The sequence below is a fragment of the Cucurbita pepo genome, chromosome LG16 (assembly GCF_002806865.2).
Source record: "Cucurbita pepo subsp. pepo cultivar mu-cu-16 chromosome LG16, ASM280686v2, whole genome shotgun sequence".
Classification (NCBI taxonomy): Eukaryota; Viridiplantae; Streptophyta; class Magnoliopsida; order Cucurbitales; family Cucurbitaceae; genus Cucurbita; species Cucurbita pepo.
The window spans coordinates 3,874,444-3,893,437 of NC_036653.1; the positions used below are offsets into that span (position 1 = coordinate 3,874,444).

General features: G+C 36.1%; 2 protein-coding genes across 3 annotated transcripts; one reads left to right on the forward strand and one right to left on the reverse strand.

Moving 5' to 3' along the window:
* Window positions 1–458: 458 nt before the first annotated feature.
* LOC111777216 (nuclear pore complex protein NUP98A-like) lies at window positions 459–8,803 on the reverse strand. Of its 2 annotated transcripts, none has more exons than XM_023656701.1 (13): window positions 8,677–8,803; window positions 7,967–8,037; window positions 6,988–7,293; window positions 5,692–6,378; window positions 5,354–5,581; window positions 4,662–5,266; window positions 4,186–4,273; window positions 4,033–4,093; window positions 3,234–3,369; window positions 2,986–3,105; window positions 2,675–2,846; window positions 1,758–1,814; window positions 459–1,400 (listed from the first exon to the last, which is right to left on the reverse strand). In XM_023656701.1, exons 2-13 carry the CDS (start codon window positions 7,983–7,985, stop codon window positions 736–738), a joined length of 3,144 nt encoding a protein of 1,047 aa, XP_023512469.1. In that variant the 5' UTR covers window positions 7,986–8,037; window positions 8,677–8,803; the 3' UTR covers window positions 459–735. The 2 variants fall into 2 exon arrangements, with proteins under 2 accessions (XP_023512469.1, XP_023512470.1); XM_023656702.1 differs by lacking the exon at window positions 8,677–8,803 and adding an exon at window positions 8,510–8,635.
* A 4,192-nt stretch (window positions 8,804–12,995) lies between these two features.
* On the forward strand, window positions 12,996–17,972 carry LOC111777200 (cellulose synthase-like protein D3). Its single transcript, XM_023656679.1, has 4 exons — window positions 12,996–13,487; window positions 13,748–14,658; window positions 14,866–15,676; window positions 15,921–17,972. Exons 2-4 carry the CDS (start codon window positions 13,781–13,783, stop codon window positions 17,676–17,678), a joined length of 3,447 nt encoding a protein of 1,148 aa, XP_023512447.1. The 5' UTR covers window positions 12,996–13,487; window positions 13,748–13,780; the 3' UTR covers window positions 17,679–17,972.
* Window positions 17,973–18,994: the final 1,022 nt, after the last annotated feature.

Genomic DNA, 18,994 nt, shown 5'->3' on the forward strand with positions numbered 1-18,994 from the left:
TATGAATATCTTCCTAATATGTATGAATAAATAGATCATGTTTCTCGTGCTTTAGGTGATTCATAGGAATATCTTCTTAACCAAGCATGCATGAGTAAGACAAGTTAAGAATAGTGCACCAAAGCTAGAGTGGTTTTCATGTTGATCAAGGTTATTACGTTTCTAGTAGATCAAGCACCCTAGGCTCATGAGCGGCAATCAAAGATTTAAACTTAAGTGCACCAAGATGATTGGTTTAGCCCCCAAGGAACTATCCCAAAAGAAACACGAGATGAGATCTAAACCACCTAGACATCCTAAAAACCTAGTAAATCTACTGCACCCAAGAAAAGTTATGAGAACTTGTGACCGTTAGCAGCATGAACGTGTGTAAAATAAACTCAAAGACAAGGGAGTATATAAATAATTGACTTGAAGAGTGTGAAGTAAACCCACTTTAAGAGGGGGAGAAAGAGACATTTTGGGGACCTAAGTATCTATCTAATTGAAAATATTAAAAGAACAATCTGTAAGCTTACATCAATATTCAGTAACAAATCCTTTAAAACATATAACACTAACACTGAATTAGAATAGAAACCAACCAACCAACCTTGAATGCCCAATACAGACTCCTAAAAACAAAACTTACCTCTTCCTTCCTTACTTGTACATACTTCTTTACACACACACATTTCAAACCATTCATTCAACACAAAATCAACTAAAGTACAGACCAGGCAACCATGAACACACTCATTCCCAATCTTCAACTTCCTCCATGTTATACCTGCTGAAATGTTCAACCCTGAACTTCCATTCCCCTTTCACTGAGTCGTGGGATATGAACGTCGCACCTTGACCCTCCGTCTTCTTCCTTAGCAACTCCTTGTATTTCTCTACTTTCGGCCCTTCCGTATACTGATTCCCGCTTTGCTTGTCGATGCATTTGATGTTCAGTATTGTTACTTCAGCTGGCTTATTCAGACCCTGCCCGCAAGGGGGCTTCTTGCTCTCATCTAGGTACACGATCACTTCGCGATTGTTAAATTGAACAATGGACTCTAGATCCAGCCTTCGCACGTCTGTTTCACCAAAGAATTTGATGCTTCCGTAACCGTGGCGACCCACCACAAAATCTGTCACACGGCGGCAAAACCCAGGTTCGGCCCTTTCTTTGGCAGCTAATTCTTGAATTTTCGGCTCGGTATAATAATCTGAATGTCGGAGCTTTGGCATTAATGCCTCAATATCTGCCCCATGTTCATAAACAATGGCAGCCTCACCAGCTCTGTACCCTCCAAATGTCCTATAACAGTCTTCCTTTGAAGCAGGGTGGTCCTCATGGACACCGTTAGGTTTTTGGTTTACTTTGTTAACATGAATGTTGTCTTTGCAGGTACCATTCTCAACAACATTTCCTGCAATAAACAAAACAGAAATTATTTAACATGAAAAATGCAGCTCCTACTATGATGCACACTGCACTTCCATGATGATAGCCAATTTATATCGGCTCATCCACCACATCATTCAAAAAAAATATTATGAGCAAAACCCAATAGTCACATCACAAAGGTATCTATAAAATGGAGCTTTTTTCTCATCTGTTGAAAGAAGTTAGAAACTCCAATTTTATAAATAGATTCCACCACAAAATATTTCATTGCAATCAGAAGTAAAAGAAGAAATAAGACCTTGTTCTTTGAGGTGTGTGGAGAGGCAAAATGGAACAGAGAAACTGAAAATATACTAAACTCAAAGGGTAAAAAGCTAACCATTGGTATCCTTCGAATTGTTGACAGCCGAGGAGGAAGCATCTTCAGCAATCTTCCCTGTTAAAAATTAAGATTTGCTCAACAACAAAAACTTAAAAAATCTAATCTCAGATCACAGGGCCACAGGCCATTACTCGATCTTAGCTAGAAAGAAAATAATTATACTATCACGCTAGGTAACAGAAACCATAAAATTCTCTTAAAACTAAAATTACGATTAGAGTAAAAAACATCCCGATTATAAATAGAAGAAAATGGGTTTAAAAAGTCCATGTTAGTATGGATTGTTGACTTGGCACCTAGCTATCTCAGCAAATCAGCACTATTAATAAAAAAAATAAGTACAAATGACAAAGCTCAGGATCATTTTTGTTAATGTGATGAACAAGCCGCTCCTCGGACCATCCTTTTTTTTTCCTTCTTTTTTGTTCTTCACCAAGCCACTCCACATACTTGGTTATAGAGGGAAAATGTTAATTAAAAATAGAGAGAGACATCATCACAGTGCAAGATAGCATCTTCAAAGTAAAACACTATTCCACAATATAAAAAACATCATTCACGGAAAAAGTAGAAACAAAAAGTTCAAGACTATCTTAATTAATCCTTCCAATAGATAGACTTGCTTGTTATCGTATCCAATTTAATTTTTTTAATTTCAAAGTCGCTGCAAATGAATTTAGTTAATTTCTAGACACAAAAAGTGAGAACTTTAAAACAACATTTACATGCTTCTCAATATTTTCAAATTACCCAACATATTCTCAAACAATGAAAACATGAAATACAACTCTATTTTACATTAAATACCTTGTTTTTAAATTCATGATTTTGAATCGCCAACCAAATGAACCCTTTTCAAGTGTTCTCAATGATGAAACATAAAAATTCGAAGGCGCAAAACAAAAAAAGCATACCATTTTCACGCACTGAAGTATCCTTTGATGGCAATGCTTTCTCTAAACTGGCTCTTGAAGGCCACTGATCAGTGGGACGAATAACCAAAGCTCTAGGATTCTCTCTGGGAATAAAAAGAGCATCGGCCTTTGGTGTACTTGGTGTTTCTTCATCATCACTGAAAAATGGAACCTATAAATGACAAGGAGATATAAGCAATCCGTAGATACAAAATTCAAGTGGCACACCATTTTTGTAACCACTCAACCCAATAGGAATGTGAGGAAGGAGAAAAGGAAAAGATTAACTATAATAGAAGAAACATTCATACCCTGGGACTGCCATCATTCTTAGGATTATATTTTCTCACAGGCAATCTCATCCGTCTGTTAGATAGGTGGCGAGGCGTCAAGAAAGTTGATATTCTAACAGGAGCCGCTTTATCAACAACCTACATTAGCAGTATCAATTAATGGAAAGAATGAAAAGAGCATCAAATCATATTCTTCTTGCAAATATCAATCGCTCATTGATCTAAACAAACTCAAACTTCAGTAAATAAAGACAAGTTCAATTTACCGGCATGCTGGAAATTCCATATTGAATCGAAGGTGCTGCTCCTGGTCTGCTAATTGACATATGTGGCATTGCAGGGAGTGTCCCAAACGGATTTGTAGCAGGTGCTGGTTGTACTGCGGGGCTTTGGGTGATAGGCCTGCAAGGTACGTGCATGGAAATTAACGATACATGGCAATGAATATATAGGCACAAAAGATTGTATGTTTTATATTTATGTGGCCCTAAGTTATCATAATACAGGTCAATTAGTTGATGCCTGACAGATAAAATCACCATACAAATCACATGCAAGAACCAGAAAAGGAAATTTCCATGCAACAAAATTAGAAACATTGGTATCGGAGCAATTCAACCTGGGAAGGATCGGCAAGATGGCACAAGAACACTTGGAAGAAATAAGGAACTATAAGGAATCAAGGAGAATGTACAGAAACTGCCAACGTTTGAAGGGATAGACCCTTGTGACACCCAGTGTCCAGGCAAAGGTCGAAACCCGGGTAACGGAGTAAATTCATGAAACGATGGCAAACATGAGTGCAAAAATCTCGATGTGTTAAGGGACGTATTCGTCAATTTACTATGGTCTTTAATGTGCTTAAGGACAATACTTTGTATGCCAATGCTGGAAAATGTCAGTTTGTAAAGGAACAAATTGCCTATTTGGGACCACCCATAAGAAATGTCATCCTTATTAAATTCAAAAAGTAATAGTAATAGTACTAAAAAATCAAATAAGAGAACTAAAACTCAACAACATGCAAATAACAGAACCAATAACCAAGCAATGCATGACTCTTACGATTGCCCAAAGTTATTCTGGCCAAACATGCTTGAAGTTCCTGCAAACCCACTTGAACCAACTAGTGGGTAGAAATAATCAAGTTAGTACACTAATATAAAAGGTTTGAATGCTCAACAAAATGATCAATCAATTTTTATGAAATGAGCTTACTTGGTTGAGCCTGACCCAGGTTGCTAAAAAAGGAAGTGGGTGCCTGTGCTTGTGCTTGTGCCGGTTGAAAAGGCATAGAGAAAGAGCCCTACAGTATGAACAAGATTAGAAGCCAGTTAGTATAAAAACTATAAATAACCAACTACAACTTACAAGTAACTAGTGTTACATGGAATTGAAACTATTACTCAGAAAAAAACCATTTAATGAATAATCGTTACTAAATTAACTCATCTTGAAAAAGTAAATAATCAATTGCAAATCAGAGCCAACTCATAGAGGCATAAAAGAAAGTGCAACCAAAAATAGGAAATTATGAACTTTACAACTACACCTAACCCAAAGTAAAATCGAGTGAATCATCAAACATAAAGTTCCATGATCATACATTTACATTTTACTCTAATAATCAATACACAATTGTCTCCCCACAATAAAGGTATAAAGTAAAATGGTAATGTCTAATGGCTACTTACAGATGTTTGACCAAAACCCATCGGATTGCTTGAAGTTAGGAGTGATGGCGAGCTTGAGAAAAGATTCCCTCCAACCCCAGACGAAGGTTGACGAAACAAGCTGGATTGTGAAAAGGGAGCACCAAAGGCTGAACCTGTCTGCCCAATTGAAGGTGTTGTGGATTGGAAAAGGGAAGATGTTTGAGTATTGCTAAAATTTAAGCTGGATGGAAAGGTAAGATTTGTTCCTGGAGATGTAGTTGAACTAAAAGCAGACTGTGAGGCAAGGGGTTGAGCGTTAGATGAACTGAATAGAGATGAGCTTCCAAATTGAGAGGTTGTTGATGGTAGGAAAGAGGATGTTGATGCTGCTGTTGTCGATGCAAAGGGGTTTGATGAAGAGGAAGGAGCAAATGCTGAAGAATTAAATGAAAACGTCGTTGAAGGTCCAAAAGCACCAAAACCAGAAGATTTAGGGGCAAATGGATTGGTTGATGTGGCCGTAGAAAAAGGATTTGGACTTGATGATTGATTAAATGTTGAAGAAGCTAGAGGGTTAGGCTGTGCATTAGAAACACCAAAGCCAACACCACTACTAGCAGACTGACCAGCTGGAAGAGGTCCACCTGCAGACAACCACAAGAATCCAAAATTATCCATGAACTAAACTTTGTACATTTTTCAAGAAAAGAAAAAGAAAAAAAGAAAGGAACCTTTGTCTCCCGATTGATAATCCTCCCATCTCAACTCTTCGTGACTTTTATCTTTGTAAACAGGCATGGCTGATATAGACTCCAACTTTCCAGCTGCTTGTGAACTGCCACTTCCAGCATCGGGCTCAGTTGTTGGTGTATATGCAGCTACTCTACTGCCACCACGCTGACCACCAAAACCAGCCTGCCCAAAACCACTGGTCCCAAATGCAGATGTAGACTGTGCTCCTGTAAGAAATTCAAAAGAACACATACTCATACCCAATGAAGCAAAAAAGAAACAACTCCAAAATAGATTTTTACTGTAATAAGTAGTAAGAAATTTCAGAATGGCTCACCAAAAGGAGAGGTCTGGGCTCCAAAAGGAGATGTATTAGTACCAAAAGTGCTACTACCAAATGCAGAAGTAGACTGGCCAAACGCTGGAGTGGACCCAAAGCTAAAGGATGGAGTGCTAGAAGCTCCAAAAGCAGGAGCACTTGAAGCCCCAAAAGCAGGAGCACTTGAAGCCCCAAAAGCAGGAGTACTTGAAGCTCCAAAAGCAGGAGTACTAGAAGCACCAAAACCACCACCAGATCCAAAAACAGGGGTGCTTATTGAACCAAATGCATTCCCAGTACTACCGAAGGCAGGAGTGCTTGTTGAACCAAAGGCAGGAGTGCTTGTAGCGCCAAAGGCTGGGGTGCTTGCAGCACCAAAAGCTGGGGTGCTGGTTGCACCGAAGGCTGGAGTACTTGTGGCCCCAAAAGCTGGGGTGCTTGTGGCACCAAATGCCGGAGTGCTCGCGGCGCCGAAAGCTGGGGTGCTTGTGGCGCCAAAGGCAGGGGTGCTTGTAGCGCCAAAGGCAGGAGTGCTAGTAGCTCCAAATGCAGATTGACTAGGGGCGCCAAAAGGTGATGTGGAACCAAAGACATTGCTTCCAAATGCTGGCTGAGATTGCTGGTTTGTATTTCCAAATGGATTTGTTTGAGTGGGAGTAGATCCAAAGCCTCCAAATAGGGGCTTCTGCCCAAAAATGGAAGAACCTGCCAGAAAAGAGAGCCTTGGATTTATACAAGCAAAAAATTATCTACCCAATTTTCCTAGTTACCATTTGTGTAATGAATTGAATGCCATTCAATAAAAGTAATGGTAGTGAGGAAATATACAGTGGCTTCATCAAAAGGAATAAGCAAAGAAGAAGTAATCAAGTTTTCTTAGATAAAAGAGAGACATTTTCAAATGAAATAACGCTAGAAAAGTTAATCCTTCTCCCAAGGAAGATAACAAATACATCCATATAAGCAGAACAAAAGGCAACCATTCCAGTAACCACATTTTAAAACCCCACAAATGAATAGGTCTGACAGAAATATGTTCACAAAAATCAGAATAACATCAACTCTCTTATGTTCATTGAAAAAATGGTCAACTAAAAATAAAATATAGATCTGAGAACTGCATTTGCAGGAAAATGATGGTTTAAGAACACAAGGGAAAATTTCTCATAGCTGAACAACCAAATAAAATGCATGCACAATATAGCACATATTTGATGTATTCCATGTAAAAGACATTAGCATTGCTGAAACTCTTACAGGGTACATGAAGAACTGATTATCCGAGGACAAAAAATAATAACTTAGAAGACATACCTCCAAATGATGAAGATGATGAACTACCAAAAGCAGGAGTTGACGATGCTCCAAAAGTGGATGGAGTAGCTCCAAAAGCTGGTGACGATGAACCGCCAAATGTTGTGTTGGAAGGAAAGGGGGAAGAAGATTGGGCTGCCCCAAACACACCGGTTGATGTACCACCAAATACTGTATTTCCTGTCTGTGAGCCAAATGGGGATGTACTGCCGAAGGGCTTCGGTGCAAAAGGATTATTACTTGCGTTGGCAGTCTGCCCAAAGACTGGTTGAGATACAAAAGGGCTGGTAGACGGTTGCCCAAAAGCTGTGAAAGCAACAATTGACAAAAAAAAAAGAGCCCAGTTAGCACAGGAACTTAGAATTTCAATCAGTAAAAAAGAAAAAGAAAGTTCAAAGATAAAAGAATCGAAGGTAAGATATGCAGAAGTAAATAAGTAGACAGTTTCAATGTGAAAATAATCTCACAAGCTAAGCCATGACTCAGGATTCCATATACAAATGTAAATTTAAATACACTAAAAAGCTAGAAAAGAAGCAGGAAGGCTATGATAATTAAGAAGTACACATACCTAATCCCAGGCACACATATCAGAAAACTGATAAACAACAAGTTAACATGATAAAATCCTTAGTATAAGACTGCAATCTACATGTCATGCTTCCAGAAGAGGTGCAATATAATTACGAAATGAAATATAGTCCCATAATTTCTTGGACCCTTATAGGGATTGAGATCTCCTCCACTTAATTAATTTAAAGGAAATATGAATATGAGAGATTAAACAATGTATTTAAGCCTACTCGTTCCAAAAATTCCTACTCGGTTTCTTCCCTACATATCTTTTTCAAAAGAAAAATGAAACATAGAGTAAGGGGAGTCCGCAGCTCAGCAAACAAAGTGCAATTAGGATAACAACCTTATGAGAAGACAAGCACCAATCCTTCAAAATATAAAAGAACTGAAAAGAAATACTTACGGTTGGGAGAACCAAACATCGCTCTGTCTATTCCCAGGCGCAACAGAGTAAAGCTAGCAACTAATCTCGAACTGGCAAAGAAACAGAACCCAAATCAATCATTCACGGAGCACATAACATAAAACAAAAATCTCCACCACTAGCATTGAGTCACAAAAGGCATAAAAATAAAAAACACGAAGAAAGAAAATTAGTATTCAATACAGCGCAACACAAAATTAGTTGAACAAAAATCAAATATAAAAGCAGGTAAAAATAAGAACACGTCCAGAATCGGAAACACGTCCCCGTTAGAACATTCAAAAAAGGAATAAACAAACTCAAAACAAGCATAGAGCAATAAATAACGATGGAGCATGGGGCATACGCATACCGTAAGTTTTGCAGATTTTCCTATTCCCTAAATGAAATCAACAACAACATCGACAAAAACACATAAAAATCGAGATTAAAAAACCACAATGGCACAATAAAATCCACTTCCTCCCGAATAAAATAAAATAAAATAAAATAAAATAAAAATAAAAAGCCCTAGCATCAAACCATTGAACGAAGAACCAAAAACCCAGCTGCCTCCAATAAGGAAACGACAAATTCCACCATCCAGAACAGGAAAACAAGGGTAGAGAAAAACAGAAAAATGCAGGAAGATAGGGATTTAGATGAGGAACAGTGCGCACAGATCTGTATAGTGGGGAAGAGAAGCGTACCGAAATCGATTATGTGAGCATAAGCAGTGAGGTCGAAGAGGAAAAAGAGAAGCCCAGAGAGAGATGAGAGGAAGAAGCGATGGAATGAAACGACGTTATTTATGCGAAGGAACCAGGCGTGTAGCGTCGATACTAAGTCCCTACTCCGAAGTCCCTATTTTTTAATTAGCGTTTAAATCAAGTCCCCAAATACAAATTCTATACGACGTCGTTTTACTCTTAATTGTGAAATAAAAATAAAATTGGGATCCAAAATATGATCCATATTTACAACCGTTCAAATACGATACAAACTATCAACTAATACCTAACAATAAAAAAAAATATATAACTAACTAAATCTTGTAGATAAGATAAAATATACTGCTAATCATATCAACTAATACTAAATCTTGTAGATAAGATAAAATATACGGCTAATCATATCAACTAATACCTAACAATAAGAAAAATATATAACTAACTAAATCTTGTAGATAAGATAAAATATACTGCTAATCAAATTCTAAGATAAAATATACTACTAACAACTCCCGAAAATAAAGAAAAAATATTAACTGAATATGTAAGATATATTCTATAACTAATTATTAAAAGATATTCTCCAAATATCATATCTTAATACACTGAGATATTAGGGTGTAGTTTGATAATTTGACAAATTCAAACTAACTAACCTAATCTATTATATATTTTTCGATTCTGGTTAGGTTAAATATTTAGATAAGCGAAGAATTCATTTCGATTTGTCGCATAAGTTAAGGTTTAACGTAGAGGAATTCAAAACAAAGTAAGTGGCATATCGAGCTTCTCAAGAATATTTGTTCGTTAAAACTTAAGTAAATGACAAGTTAGCTACTTACCGAACAATTTAATTACTTATCAAAATTATTTTATAATTTCTTTCTAGATAAATGTGATGCAGAGCGACCGACCAAGGTGACGAGGCAACTGAGCCGGAGACTTTAGTGAATCCTTTCTAGATCGGAGTTTGGTTTAAGTATATACGCGGTTATTGTTGTTTATAAACTTATACAAAATATTCTGTTTTATGGTTTAGTTTTCAAAGCAAATTATATCTGTCACCTCCCTCCTGTGATTCGATGTGTCGATGAGCGGGCGTTACAGAAAGCTATTAAAACTAAGGACAAGAGTTTTCACGTAGAATCAAAATAACTAAAAAAAAAACATGAATAAGACCACTAAAGCATAACTCAAATTCAAGTCAAACTCTAACTGTAGTCTCACTACAATTGTTATAAGCGGTAGAATTACAGGTACAATCAATAACATGGATGAATATAAAAATATTTAGTAAGCAGCCCACGCTCATAATTACTCAGACATCATAAAATTATAAACTCTTGATACTATCATTTGGGATTCTAATTGTTCTTTCATACTTCATTTGAAGCATAACAATCATACTTTTAGGTTAAGTTTATGGAGCGGTACAACTAGCTATAACCGTGTCAAACTAGCTAAACAATCAATGTGGGTCTAGTCATAGTTGACTTCATCATTGCTAGAGGTATCTGATGATAACTCTCTGACGTAAAAGTTCCATCATAGTAGCATCATAACATAGAGAAGTAACCCAAAGATAATATGTGGGTTAACTATATTTGACTCTCAATCACTAATACGGGCTTTACCATATAAAGCTTCAAACGTTGTCATCTAAATAGTTTCCTAATATATATTATTCTAGGCAAATTCGACCCGGTGCAGGTGGGTATTCCAACTACCTGCAAAGCCCAGTACACAATCTCGTAACGTGCCTTATGTAATTTGACTAAGTCGTCCTATCTTATTATTTTTTAGGATAGAAGGTTGTGATGAAGTTTAATCGAGCACCAATACCTTTTATATACTCCTTCAAAAGTTAGACCTATAACGAGTATCTCTTCCAAAGTTAATGTCACTGTACTATGGGTTAAAAAGATTAAAAATATATATATATATATTTATTCTTTAAATAATGTGACTATATAAGTTTTGTATTTATTATAATTAATAGTGTCTAAATATATACATCCACTCCTTTGATATTACTTTTATAAAAATTAATATATATAATTTTATTTTTCTAATTAATATTACTTTTTAAAAAATTAATGATATTATATTTTAAGAAAATTATAAATATAACTTTTTATAAAAAAATTATTAATCTTATTTTTTAAAAAAACTATTGATTTTATTTTTCTAAAAATTATTGATTTTATTGATCTAAAAAATATTAGTTTTATTTTTCTAAAAAACTATTTATTTGGTTTTCTATATAAAAAAAGTAATTATTTTTTCTAATTTTTTATTTTGAAAAAACTTATATATTGTATTATAATTTAAATTTTATTTTTAAAAAATTATTTTATTTCATTTAAACATATTAATTTTAACTTTTTATTGATTAATTGAATTTTAAAATTTATTTTTTATTTAATAATTACATGTATTAAACTAATTTCTAAACAAAATTCATCCATATGTTTAAATAACTTTCAATCAATTAATAAAAAATAAAATTAGGTCTTAAACATTTTTTAAAATATAAACAAAATCATAGTCATACTAAATATGCACCAATCATATTTTTAAAAATTGATTATTTAATATTCAAATCTCCACTTGCAGGCTAATTTTATTCAATTCAATTTTAAAAAAATTAACTTTATTAATTAAAAAATAAATTAATTTGGCTAAACTTATCTAATTATATCAATTATATCTCCCAGCTTTTAATTTGTTACTAAATGTGGCCATTTCTATTATATATATTCATTTTTAGCTAATTCACATGTCGGTTCAAGTTGCACGTTGACTAAATTAGAAAAATATCATGGATATATAAGAACGAGACACTATTTTATTGTTACGAGACTTTTTTAGTGAACTAAAACTAAAGCCATGAGAACCTGTATTCAAATTATACAATAACGAACCGTCTTAAACCACATCTTAGTGAGTGAGTTGTTGAATAGACGGTGACCTCCGAAGAGAAGGAATAAAAATAATTATTTTTGAAATATGAATATTTTCCGACGTTATTTTATGCCGAGAGGGAAAAAATGAAATATTACCGAATTAAAATTTTATATTATTTTTTAATAAATGTGAAGACATTCTCTCTCTATATATATATATAAATGCAAAAGAGACGTAGGAGAATGTACAAAACCTGGATAATTTATTTTGAGAATGGAATTACGTTAAATATATTAATGAAATATTAAATATTAATAAATAAATAAAGAAAATTGAAGTATTGAAGGAAAGACAGCTAATTAATAGCTTTTATTATTACTTTTTTTTTATTTATTTTTATAATGAAAAGGGTTATTCACGTTTCACGCACCCGAAAAAAGAAAAAAAAAAAGAAAAAGAAAAAGCAATATAACAAAACAACTGGCGTTTGCACACCAATTTTGAACCTCAAATTAAGTACCCATTAAAAATATAATATTTTTAAAAAAATTATTTTATATTAATTAAATTTTTAATTTTTAAAACTGATAATTTAAAATACATTTTATTATTATTATTATTTTCTAATATATATATATATATATATATATATATATATTAGGTTAAATTTTAAGTTTTTTTTTTTTTTTAAATTTTATTTGGCCTCTTCCATTTAATTTTTATAATTTAATCAGATGGGTAGAAATTGAACCCTTGATAATGAGGTTCTTTAATTTTTTTTTTTTTTTAAATCTCTATAATTTCATAGCGAAAATAGAGAAGTAAGTTTATTCCGACTCTCCGGATTTAGTTTGCTGCAGTTTGTTGGATGAAAGTATCACGTCCGCTAATTTAGGAATGATCATGGGTTTATATCAAGGAATACTCTCTCCATTGTTACGAGGCTTCTTGTAAGCCCAAAACAAAGTCACGATAGCTTATGCTCAAAATAGACGATATGGACAGTCATGTTCATCTAATATGGTATCAAAGCCATGCTCTAAACTTAGCTATGTCAAAAGAATCCTCAAATGTCCGAACAAATGACTCCAAAATAGTATGCAGAAAAATTTCATAATTTTTTTTTAGGATCTTACATTCTTTGATGGGAAGATGTTGTCGTTAAGCTTTTATAGTCTAGTTTTTCATTATCAATATCCTCGATAGGATATTCATCAAAATTTAATCCCGTAATCAACAAAAATCCCTGAAAATAAGAACATTATATCTTGTAATAACACAATTTTGTAGATAAGATATGAATTAGCGTTTGCCAACATAGAATATAATGAAGATTTAGAGTATATACAAAACTTTACATTAGAAAAGGTAATTTATTTTTCTTTTTCAATGATGTCCGCATTCTACTCCATCCTGTCCGGATTAGACCCAAGCAACAAAAGGCCACACACTCCCATTACAATTTGAAAATTCTGTATTAATTTATTCAGAGTTGAAAAACGGGTTCCTGAATTAGCTTGAATCCTTGTTTTGAAGCAGAGACGGGTAGATATTTGATAGGAGCCGGTGAAGAATCGCCCGCTGTTCGTCTACTCTGGTAGACGACTTCCTGAAAACGCTATCACTTCAACTTTCTTGCCATTTCTGTAAAACCCCATTAAAGTTAATCTCCTTTGAAGGGATTAAATTAATCCCAAAACCCTTCTGTTATCATATGATTTGTGGGTGTTTCCCCTCTTTCTCTCTGTATCTTCCTTCGATCTCTTCATACCGGAGGAGGGTTTAGTGGTTTGAATTTGATTTCTTCATCATCGGCGACTGCATGCGGCGGACGCGGCTGAGCTGCTAGATCTTCGGTGTTTAGCTAATAAACAGAGTTAAAGGTGTGAGTTCATCCTTTCTTCCTTTGCTAGGTTGTTCATCTTTTGTGGTAATGTAGTGTAGCCTACGAGTTCTCTGCTAGGTTTTTCATCGGCTAGATGGGTTCTTGATTTGTTTGATAATCCGCCATTTCTGCTCTTGGAAGCTTTCAATAGATCGATCGAACGATTTACTTTTATTGTGATGCTGTTAGGTAGGATCTTGTACATGGTGCTGATGGATTCTTGATTCGGGTTTGCTTTGTTGTATTTTGTAATTGCAGAGTCTCAGGGAAGAAGCTTGTTAGTGTTTGGTTATGGCGTCTAAGTCATTTAAGCTGACCCGTTCAAATCTGTCATCATCTTCTGATGTGTCTGATGCACAGAAGCATCCAATGACTCAGATTGTAACGTTTGCCCGGAGAACTTCTTCTGGTCGGTATGTTCGGTATTCGAGGGATGATCTTGATAGTGAGCTGGGGAGTAGTGATTTTACAAACTACACAGTTCACATACCACCAACACCTGATAATCAACCTATGGATCCATCCATTTCACAGAAGGTTGAAGAGCAATATGTTTCAAATTCACTATTTACAGGGGGGTTTAATAGCGTGACACGAGCTCATCTTATGGATAAAGTAATTGAATCTGAAGCAATCCATCCTCAAATGGCTGGCATGAAAGGATCTTCTTGTGCAGTACCAGGGTGTGATGCAAAGGTTATGAGTGATGAACGTGGTAACGACATTCTCCCCTGTGAGTGTGATTTCAAGATATGTCGAGATTGCTATGTGGATGCTGTTAAACAAGGGAATGCTATCTGCCCTGGTTGCAAGGAGCCATATAAGAACACAGATACGGATGAAATAACTGTTGAAGATGGGCGTCCGCTGCCACTTCCTCCCACACGCACAATGTCGAAGAATGAGAGAAGATTGTCATTAATGAAATCGACTAAGTCCATGATGGTGAGGAGTCAAACCGGTGTTGGAGATTTTGATCATAATAGGTGGCTTTTTGAAACAAAGGGTACTTACGGGTACGGAAATGCTATATGGCCAAAGGAAGGGGATATGGGAAATGGAAATGATCAAAACGATGAGGTTGTTGAGCCAAAAGAATTTATGAACAAACCATGGAGGCCATTGACACGGAAACTTAAAATTCGTGCTGCTGTTCTCAGCCCATATAGGTATGATTCTCTGCTACACAGGATGAAAAAGTTGCAGTATGTCGATAGTATTATTTAATGCGTATCAGTTATCCATGATTAGACATAGACCACCCATTTTAGTTTCGATTCACATTATGATTTGAATTGTATATTTGGTGCTCGAATTCATTTTTCCATTCCCGTTACGACTGATTAACTTTTGATATGCAATACGTTTCCTCACAGGCTTCTAATTCTCGTTCGTATGGTTATTCTTGGATTATTTTTGGCTTGGAGGATTCGACATCCAAACACAGATGCCTATTGGTTGTGGGCGATGTCAATTGTTTGTGAAATATGGTTCGCTTTTTCTTGGCTTCTTGATCAATTGCCCAAGCTTTGCCCTATAAATCGAGCCACGGATCTTAATGTTCTGAAGGAGAAGTTCGAAACACCTAGCCCTAGTAATCCTACTGGAAAATCTGATCTTCCAGGAATAGATGTCTTTGTTTCTACTGCAGACCCAGAAAAAGAGCCTCCTCTTGTTACTGCAAACACAATCTTGTCAATTTTAGCTGCTGATTATCCTGTTGAAAAGCTCGCTTGCTATGTTTCGGATGATGGAGGTGCACTTCTAACCTTTGAAGCCATGGCAGAAGCAGCAAGTTTTGCTAACACATGGGTTCCTTTCTGTCGAAAGCATGATATTGAACCTAGGAATCCCGAGTCTTACTTCAATTTGAAGAGAGATCCGTTCAAGAATAAAGTGCGATCCGATTTTGTCAAGGATCGCAGACGTGTGAAACGTGAGTATGATGAGTTCAAGGTTCGGATAAATGGCCTTCCTGATTCTATTCGACGTCGATCTGATGCTTATCATGCAAGGGAGGAAATCAAAGCTATGAAGCGTCAGAGGCAAAATGTGGTTGATGATGAACCTCTGGAGACCATAAAGATTCCTAAAGCAACATGGATGGCCGACGGAACCCATTGGCCTGGAACTTGGATGCAACCTTCTGCTGAGCACTCCAAGGGTGACCACGCTGGTATAATACAGGTACTTATTTAAGGTCATTGCAATATAATTATCATCTGCTTGCCGATCATTCCGGCACGAAGTCAAAATGAAATAAAAGAAAACGAAAATTTGACTTCGTTTGTGAAAATGTAGCTGTAGCTTTTTATGTTCTCTGCATTCATTCATATTAGATATGTTTTTAGATTTTTTTTTGGAGTAAAGAAACAAATGTTGGAAGAAACAGTTGGGAAGTAGAGGGTTTCTAATAATCGTTCGTATGCAGGTGATGCTTAAACCTCCGAGCGATGAGCCGTTACATGGAAGTGCTGATGAAATTAAGTTAATTGACCTATCGGAGGTTGACATCCGTCTTCCTTTACTTGTTTATGTCTCTCGAGAAAAACGTCCTGGCTATGATCATAACAAAAAAGCAGGGGCCATGAATGCTCTAGTTCGAGCATCGGCTATTATGTCAAATGGGCCATTCATCCTCAACCTTGATTGTGATCATTATATCTACAACTCCCAGGCAATGAGAGAAGGAATGTGTTTCATGATGGACCGTGGAGGTGATCGTATTTGTTACGTTCAGTTCCCTCAAAGGTTTGAGGGCATTGATCCTTCAGATCGATATGCCAATCACAACACGGTGTTCTTCGACGTTAACATGCGAGCCCTTGACGGGCTTCAAGGTCCAGTATATGTTGGAACAGGATGTCTATTTAGACGGATTGCCCTTTATGGTTTTGACCCGCATAGATCAAAAGAGCAGCACCCGAGTTGTTGTAGCTGCTGCTTTGGTAAACGTAAAAAGCATACATCGATTGCAAATGGCTCTGAAGAGCATAGAGGCCTAAGAATGGGTGATTCTGATGATGAAGAAATGGACCTATCCTTGTTCCCAAAAAGGTTCGGAAATTCTGCTTTTCTTGTTGATTCGATTCCAATTGCGGAGTTTCAAGGACGACCATTAGCTGATCACCCGGCTGTGAAATATGGACGTCCTCCCGGTGCTCTTACCATTCCTCGTGAGCTTCTGGATGCATCGACTGTTGCAGAGGCGATCAGTGCCATTTCTTGTTGGTATGAAGATAAGACCGAATGGGGCCAACGGGTTGGGTGGATTTATGGATCTGTCACAGAAGATGTGGTCACCGGGTACAGGATGCATAATAGGGGATGGAAGTCCATTTACTGCGTAACGAAACGTGATGCTTTTCGTGGAACTGCGCCCATTAATCTCACTGATAGGCTACATCAAGTCCTCCGATGGGCTACCGGGTCGGTGGAGATTTTCTTCTCCAGAAATAATGCACTCTTGGCTAGTTCAAGAATGAAGATTCTGCAAAGAATAGCCTACCTTAACGTTGGAATCTACCCGTTCACGTCCATCTTCCTCATAGTCTACTGTTTCCTCCCTGCACTCTCCCTATTTTCGGGTCAATTTATCGTTCAGACTCTAAATGTCACTTTCCTCACCTATCTTTTAGGCATCACCATCACTTTATGCCTGCTTGCTGTTCTTGAAATTAAATGGTCTGGTATTGAATTAGAAGAATGGTGGAGAAATGAGCAGTTTTGGTTGATTGGAGGCACCAGTGCTCATCTTGCTGCTGTGCTTCAGGGTTTACTAAAAGTAATTGCTGGGATTGAAATCTCTTTCACTTTGACATCCAAATCATCTGGTGACGATGTGGACGACGAATTTGCCGATCTCTACATCGTGAAATGGACGTCCCTCATGATTCCGCCTATTACGATCATGATGATCAACCTAATCGCCATTGCAGTCGGGGTCAGCCGTACAATCTACAGTACAATTCCACAGTGGAGTCGCTTGATAGGTGGTGTTTTCTTCAGTTTCTGGGTTCTGGTTCATCTCTACCCGTTCGCGAAGGGGCTCATGGGAAGAAGAGGAAGGACGCCGACCATTGTTTTCGTGTGGTCGGGACTTATCGCCATCACCATATCTCTTCTCTGGGTAGCCATTAGTCCCCCAAGTGGTGCAAATGAAATTGGAGGTTCGTTCTCTTTCCCTTGAGAGGTGATTGATATGAATCTAGCAATGTTCTTTAGTTCTTTATCTGGTTTATAAAGCCATCGTTGTTGTTTTATTGCTTTGGAAACCATGTCCTAAAGCCATTGCCTTGGGACTGTTTTAGTTAGAATTGTATTAAGAATAGAAACACATCATTTCTTCATATGTAACCATGTAGGATATCTGCAACTTTTATTATTTTATGATCATGTTATTCATTTTTAGTCTCCTTCCTATGATTCGATTGATCGAGAACGCTCAAATTAAGGAATGAATCACAAGGTGAATTGTAAGCCTCAACAATTAAGAGACGAACATTTTTTTAGGACTAGCTTGCTTCCCATTGCTCGAAAAACTTATTTACGTTCATATTATTTCTTGAATGGCCATGATACTTTGATATTTGTGTTTATATGACTGAATTCCTCACTATCATCCGTTAGAGGAGAGATTTCTACATCTTTATAAGGAATGTTATTAGTCTAACGCTTTTGTAATGCGTTTGTTAGTGGAGAGGTTTCTACACCCTTATGAGAAATGTTTCGTTCTCTTGTCTACTACGTATGACATTAGCCTCACGATTTTAAAATGGTTTGTTAGGGGAGAGGTTTCCACATCTTTATAAGCAATGTTATTAGCCTAATCATATTAAAATGCTTCGGTTAGTGGAGGGGTTTCTACACTCTTACCAAGAATGTTTCGTTCTCCTCTCCAATCGACATGGGATCTCACGGTTTTAAAAGTTTGAGTTTAAAAATTTAACCGTAGTTAGGTAAAGATTTGGTAGAAAGGCATATAAGAAGAGGTCAATGAAGAAAAGGCGAATAAGTCAATGAATTTGTTGTAATTTTCTCACAAACAAAAGCATTTATTTATTTATTTAAATTTGACCATTCGTAGATGAACTAATAATTCTTGAATGATTATAAATGGTAGGTGAATGATAAATTAGAGTTATGACGGCTTTTTATTTATTTTAAGGTTACATTTATATAACGATTAATTATGGTAAAAAAAAAAAAAACTATTACAAAGATTATAATGGTTGAAATGCCTCGTTAAAAGTCAAAAGGCCGGACTAAGTTTCTTTGCAATTTTATATTTTTAGATTGTATGCTCACAATCATTCCGTGTCATTTATTCATTTTGACTCTAAATCAACCGCTATTTTTCTATTTTGACGTTGATTTATTTGCCCAAATTTATATAAATGTCCAATTTTTAAAAATATTTGAGGTTGGTCAATGCCCAACCAAGTAAGAAACTATACATATCCCTATGGTTTACTTTAATTATTGCAAAATTGAAAATATGGTAAA

Bases quoted from the DNA above. Each gene is read 5' to 3' on its own strand.
- LOC111777216 (XM_023656701.1), bottom strand. The intron at 5,267-5,353 runs GTTCCTTTCTTT...GGTTGTCTGCAG, and splicing joins TTATCAATCGGGAGACAAAG to GTGGACCTCTTCCAGCTGGT. The intron at 4,094-4,185 runs GTAAGCTCATTT...TCTACCCACTAG, and splicing joins CCTGGGTCAGGCTCAACCAA to TTGGTTCAAGTGGGTTTGCA.
- LOC111777200 (XM_023656679.1), top strand. From the start codon at position 13,781: ATGGCGTCTAAGTCATTTAAGCTGACCCGTTCAAATCTGTCATCATCT. The intron at 14,659-14,865 runs GTATGATTCTCT...GTTTCCTCACAG, and splicing joins GCTGTTCTCAGCCCATATAG to GCTTCTAATTCTCGTTCGTA. The intron at 15,677-15,920 runs GTACTTATTTAA...GTTCGTATGCAG, and splicing joins ACCACGCTGGTATAATACAG to GTGATGCTTAAACCTCCGAG.